Source organism: Priapulus caudatus, unplaced genomic scaffold, assembly GCF_000485595.1.
Source record: "Priapulus caudatus unplaced genomic scaffold, Priapulus_caudatus-5.0.1 Scaffold993, whole genome shotgun sequence".
NCBI lineage: Eukaryota > Metazoa > Priapulida > Priapulimorpha > Priapulimorphida > Priapulidae > Priapulus > Priapulus caudatus.
Window position 1 is genome coordinate 20,465 of NW_014578054.1, and position 6,198 is coordinate 26,662.

The 6,198-nt window shown below is 46.1% G+C and overlaps 1 protein-coding gene across 1 annotated transcript in view; it reads right to left on the reverse strand.

Moving 5' to 3' along the window:
• Positions 1-216: 216 nt before the first annotated feature.
• LOC106814865 (sodium/hydrogen exchanger 5-like) overlaps positions 217-6,198 on the reverse strand; it is a 33,213-nt gene continuing 27,231 nt past the window's right edge. The window contains exons 5-7 of the mRNA XM_014819238.1: positions 2,513-2,653; positions 1,592-1,711; positions 217-1,160 (exon numbers count right to left, since the gene is read on the reverse strand). Of these exons, the coding sequence (XP_014674724.1) occupies positions 217-1,160; positions 1,592-1,711; positions 2,513-2,653 (1,205 nt within the window). The remainder of the gene's footprint in view (positions 1,161-1,591; positions 1,712-2,512; positions 2,654-6,198) is intronic.

Genomic DNA, 6,198 nt, shown 5'->3' on the forward strand with positions numbered 1-6,198 from the left:
CGCTTCCGTCGCCATCGCTTCGCTGACAGTGCGAGCGTTGCCGTAGTTACCAGCACCAAACACAGAAGCTGTGTCCGCCGACCGCACCGTGGGACTGCGTCAGTCTCTCTGCAGCAGCAGCAGCAGCAGCAGCAGCGCACACGGACCAGCGTGCGCGCGCCGGCGGCCGGACGGTCAGGCGGACGGTCAGTCTCTCTCTCTCTCGGACGCTCACTATCACAGGTTGGACTCATTCGGTCCGTCGCGGCCGCCGCCGGCACTGTCGTCCGTGTCCACCAGCTGGACGGTGAGATGGTCGTTGTCCCTCAGCTCTATCACAATTCCGCCGGCGTGCGATACCGACTCACCCACCCCCCTGTAAGCGTCGTTCACCTCCTGCTGCTGCTGCTTCTGGTGGTGGTGGTGATGCCCGCCGTGTTTGTTACGCTTCCGCCGCCGCGGCGGCCGCATCACCGGACCGTTCGCTTCCTGCGCCGGGGCGCCACCGGACGCCTCGTCGCGTCTCGCGTCAAACAACTCGTCGCGTCTCGCGTCGAACGACTCGCGTCTCGGCGCCTCGGCGCGCGGCGGCGGCGCCGGGGCTCGCATGAAGTCGTAGTAGCCGATGGGCTGCGACGTCGACGACATGTCCAAGTGGGAGTCGTGCAGCGGTTGTTCCTCTTCGTCCGACAGCGTCAGGTGAAAGGTCACGGGCCGCGGCTCGTCCGGCGAGAACGGAGACGCGGGGGGGTCAGGGGAGAAGGCCGACGCGGCGTCTCCCTCGGGGGAGAAGCCCGGCGCGCCGCCGCCGCCGAAGGAGGAGAAGACGAGCGGCGAGAACTGCTTGCCGTCGGTTAGACTGCCGCCGCCGACGTCGGTCGACTCGGTCGCGACGCTGCGATTGTCGCCGCACTCGCCGGCATCCTCGCTCTCGGACGTCCTCGCGCGCGGCGGGATCGGGGGTGGCACGCCGGTCGCCGCGGCGACCGCCGAGGATGCGGCGCTGGGTTCCGGCGGCAAGAAAGAGGGAGAGTGAAGATGCTGCGGGGACGCTGTGTGGATGTAGTTGTCGGCCCACTTGGGAGAGTGCGAGCGAATCGGAGACACCTGCGACTCGCCGTCGCGCTGTCGCCACGGCAACATCCTCTCGGCTGCAGTTGGCGACGGGGGAGCAGGATCGTCTGCAGAGAGCAGAAGAAGATACATAATAGGATGCTGACATTATTCATGTTATGAGTAGTCCATGACATAATATATATATACACAGTGCACAATCTATTATCCGAAATTCTGAAAACCGAAAAGCTCCAAAAACCAACCAGTTTTTTCGTGGAGGTTCGTCTGCACACTAAAGCTCGCGTTTGGCTGCACAAGGTTCGCTGCAGAACTATTCTCCTTCCACTTCTTCCTTCCCGTACATACTTAAAACGATCTAGCCACACTACGTTTCTAATTCCTGTCAAAATTTCCTGCCACCTACCACCCAATGACAGAGTTGCCGATGCGGCAGAAACATAGGAGAAATCCCGCATGTCAGATAAAAAAAAAAGCCAAAAGAACCCACTAGACTTAAGATGAAGGCAGTTTAAAGCAGAGAGTGAATGTAACAAACCTAAGCTCGACTCCATAGAACCTTTTACTTGGAAGGTGATTCCGTCCTCATCTTCATCTTCCGAGGAGACGACTGAGCCACCGTTATGTACTGGCCTCACCATCAACGTGTCTTTGGCAGCTGTAGAGAAGGCATGCCGTAGAATTGAGGAATAATCAATCAATTAGTGACCAATTAATGAGTAATCAATCAATGAGTAATCAATCAATGAGTGATTAATCAATGAGTGATTCATCAATAAGTGATCAATCAATAAGTGATCAATCAATGAGTGATCACTCATAAATGATCAATCAATGAGTGATCATCTATACATGACTCAATGCAATGAGGCGACTGATCAAAGAGTAGTAAATTCACAATTGATCAATCAGTGTAGAGTAGTAAGATCAATCAATTAGTGATTCATCAATGAGTTATCAATCTATGAGTGACCAATCAATGAGTGATTAATCAATGAGTGATCAAGCAATGAGTGATTCATCAATAAGTGATCAATCAATAAGTGATCAATCAATAAGTGATCAATCAATAAGTGATCAATCAATGAGTGATCAATCAATGAGTGATCACTCATAAATGATCAATCAATGAGCGACTGATCAAAGAGTAGTAAATTCACAATTAATCAATCAGTGTATTCAATTCATCAGTAAGCAATCGAGTATTGCTCAAACAACAAACGATCAACCTGCTATAAATAAATTAATGAGTGATGAATCAACAAGTGATCAATGGAGAAATAAATAAAATTAGGGAGTGTTGAGCGATGAGGCCCCAATTAAGGAAACATTCCCCGATTCCCTACCTCCCTAAATTATAGCGGATGCCACTTGTCTCATTATTATAATCGAGTAAATGCCGTAAACCCGCAGCACGGGTGCTGTGATCGCCAGGTGTCGCCACCTGGTGGTAACCTACGTGTGACTCCGTCGAAGAAGCTGACGTTTTTCACCGGTCGTCGATTCATGTCCCGATTTGAGCGTTTGGGAGAGAGTTTTCCTTCATCAAGGATGTACATCTGTGCGACACTGTTCTTCTTAGCTGCCTTCTTAGCTGCCGCTACAAATATATACATACGTAATATATAATATATATATATATATATATATACGTGCGAGGAGAGATAGCCATTAACATACATACTAGACACGTTTAACTAAAACCAAACACTCTTCTCTATATATATATATATATATATATATTATATATATATATAATATAAGATTATATATATAATATGTACGTGCAAGGAGAGATGGTGCCATAATTATGGCAGCCATATACGTGACATGTACGTACTAACTGGGCACGTCTAACTAAAACCAAACACACTTCACGGAACGTTCATATCTCCATGTTTAGACTGCACTCGAAATGTCACTGAAAATTTCAGTTTGCCGTAGAGTTCCCGCTTTCACGTTCACACAATCGAAGATATGCGAGGCAAACCGTACCGAGAAAATGTTAGAATCGACTTGGCTCCCAGAAGATTGCAGTGGATATTGCTGGACTAATTATAAGTACACTGCACATATATATTTGCTCGAAATGTTTGCGGGTGGAAGCAAATACATACTAGGTAAACATTTGCAGTTGAAATTGTACGATGACGTAATTCATTAAATAAGTTCATTCGGTTGGTAGACTAACATAAATAACAGGTTAATTTTTACTCAACCGTGAAAGTTTGAAACGTACCGCTGACGTTTCGCCTCCTGCCAGGAGGCTTTCTCAAAGCAAACTGATGTTAATCAGTTTTGACCACCAGATGGTGTGGTGGTCAATAGCTGTCCACACGTGACTAAGCCTGTATCCCCCCCCCTCGTTCATAAGAGATGAACACATCACGGGAAAAAAACAACAGCCCAAAAGAAAACCTCCACGGAGAAACCGAAGGCGATGATCGTCCTACGCTATGTCAGAGGCATCACGGACGTAGTTCAGCGTCATCTAAAAAATGCAAGTGTGGCTTCAACAGTGCGACCGTTTGAGACTCTAAAACTCTCTTGGTACACCCTAGAGACAGAACAGATATGCACAACATTACGGACTGTGTCTACCAGATACCGTGTGCAATGTGTGGAAAAAGTTACATTGGAGAAACCGGCCGAAAATATTGAAACCCGCCTAAAAAAACACAAAAAGGTAGACACCGTAGCACCCAAATCGTTCACAAGGGGCCCAACGAAAACAGTCGGCTACCGAAATCACCAAATCGGCGATCACGGACCACGTAGCGAAAGACAATCACACCACCGATTGGGAGAATTCGAAGATCATCGATCGCAAGCCAATCAAAATCAGGTTAAGGAGGCCATCTGGATCCGCAAGACCCCAAACATCAACCGGGACGAGGGGGGATACAGGCTTAGTCACGTGTGGACTAAGCTATTGACCACCACACCATCTGGTGGTCAAAACTGATTAACATCAGTTTGCTTTGAGAAAGCCTCCTAAACGTCAGCGGTACATTTCAAACTTTCACGGATGAGTAAAAATTAACCCAGTTCTTTATGTACGATGACGGATTGAAAAATATCAAAATAGAAAATTAACAAAGAGGTAATGCATTTATGTTCTATTTGTTTTACATTTAAGATTGCTACCCGGAACATTCTAATGAAATTAAAGTCTGGTCAAAATGTGTTACAAATTGCATTTTACACGATCAGATATCACAGCACCATGAACCAATCACCCACACTGGATGCATGTTAAGTTAACAACAATCTAATAGATAGAATAATGCGAAGTATTATATAATCTCTCTTTCCTTCTCTCTCTTTTGCCCTTCAACCTCCTCGACTTGAGAAAATTTATAGAGAGAATAGAATATAAAAGGAAGAATATCGAAAATCTAGTAGATAATAGAGTAGCTAGAATTTGGGCATATATAAGCAAAAGTATCATCTGTTCGATTGCCATCGTGTCTTCTCCACACATTTCAATTAACGATGGTTTAATCCTAGGGTGCGCTGTCAGAAACAAACGTAGTCTCGCCATTTTTCTCGTTAACAGAAACACGGTGAAGTTACGAGTTTCACATACGCAATGCATAGAGGTTCGATCTACTGGAAAAGCCTAATGTTGAGAATTTTGTTTCTGACAATGACCCCCCGAGTAATAACTAACCCCCATTACATCCGCATACCTACTCCAGTTCTAGAGAGATTTCCGTTATAATAGAATAACGGGCGGAAAGAACGTTAAAAAAGAAAACCCGTCAATTTCACGAATCGGCATCAAAACAGTTCAATGTTCAACATTCGCGCTCGCTCGCAATCGTTCGCGACCGCACGAACGCGGGACACGAAGTATTTTTCCCGCCTACAAACATTTCTACAAACATTTACGCGGCACTACCTCGCACCACAGACTGACGAGAGAGATTATCTACAAGTAGATCTACCGACGGATAAATATATATGGCCCTCTTCGTGTCCCTGCACCGATAGATATTATCTACAGGTAAACGATGCTCTCTACCTATGGAACAGCCCCCTTCGTGGCCCTACAGGTAGCCCTACAGGGGCTTATCAGTCTCTTTCGTATCCCTGCACCAGTAGATGTTATCTACAGGTAAACGACGACGATTACATCAACAGCGCAGTGAGGACTGAATGCGAGAGAGACTAGCACGCATTCGTGCATCGATGACGGTTAGAGACAGCTGGAATAAATAGAACCGGTGACCTGCAGTACTGCGCGGGTGCACGGCCCGTGTCCATGAGGAATGTCAGATCAGCGACAGCAGCAGCAGCGGCCCTGTAACTAGGACAAGCGGAGTCGTACAATGAGTCGGATGGGATTAGTGGGACGGGCGCGGAAAACAGTAGACGTGAGCGGCGAGGAAGCACGAGATTTCCTAGTGACGCGCGTATAGTAGTACCAGCAGCAGTACAGGGTTCATAGTAGTAAGACACATGTTGAAATAAAAACTTATAAGACTCTTTCTGGAGGCCAAAATAAGACTTTTTTACGTGATTTCTGATAGATCACCGACTATTAAAGTACGCTAATAATATTTATATAAAGCTGTTTCGCCGAAATTCAACACAGAAAATGTTGAAAAATGTGGTCCTTTGGCAAAAAAATCAGGACTATTAAGTACTTTTTCTAGAGATTCAGCAGAACAAGAATAAGTACTATAATAAGAGGCGCTTATTTTATTTTTGGCAAATATAAGTACTTATAAGCATTGATGAGATCGCCGGCTAGCGAACCCTGCAGTAGTAGTACAATCAGTATAGTACAAGCGTAGGCAGTATCAAGCAGTAGCCCAGTAGCCCGCTCACTCAACTGTAGGTATTCACACACCGCACTGCAATGCGACGCGGACGCACGCGGGATGGTTCCACTGCAACAAAAAAGAAAAATCATAGCACATCCTGCTTCTCTTTCTCGTAAAAGTCGTTTAAACATGATTGATATATACTATAGTAGTATATATATATAGTAGGTAATTGATTAATATAAGTAATCATTCTCTTATTCTCGGTCTCTCGCTTCTCCCTCTCTCCCATATGCTGTTTCTATATCTTTGTTATGGTCATGCTGCATGCCCCTCATTTGTACATGCTCCCGTCCTCTCTCTCTCTCTCTTC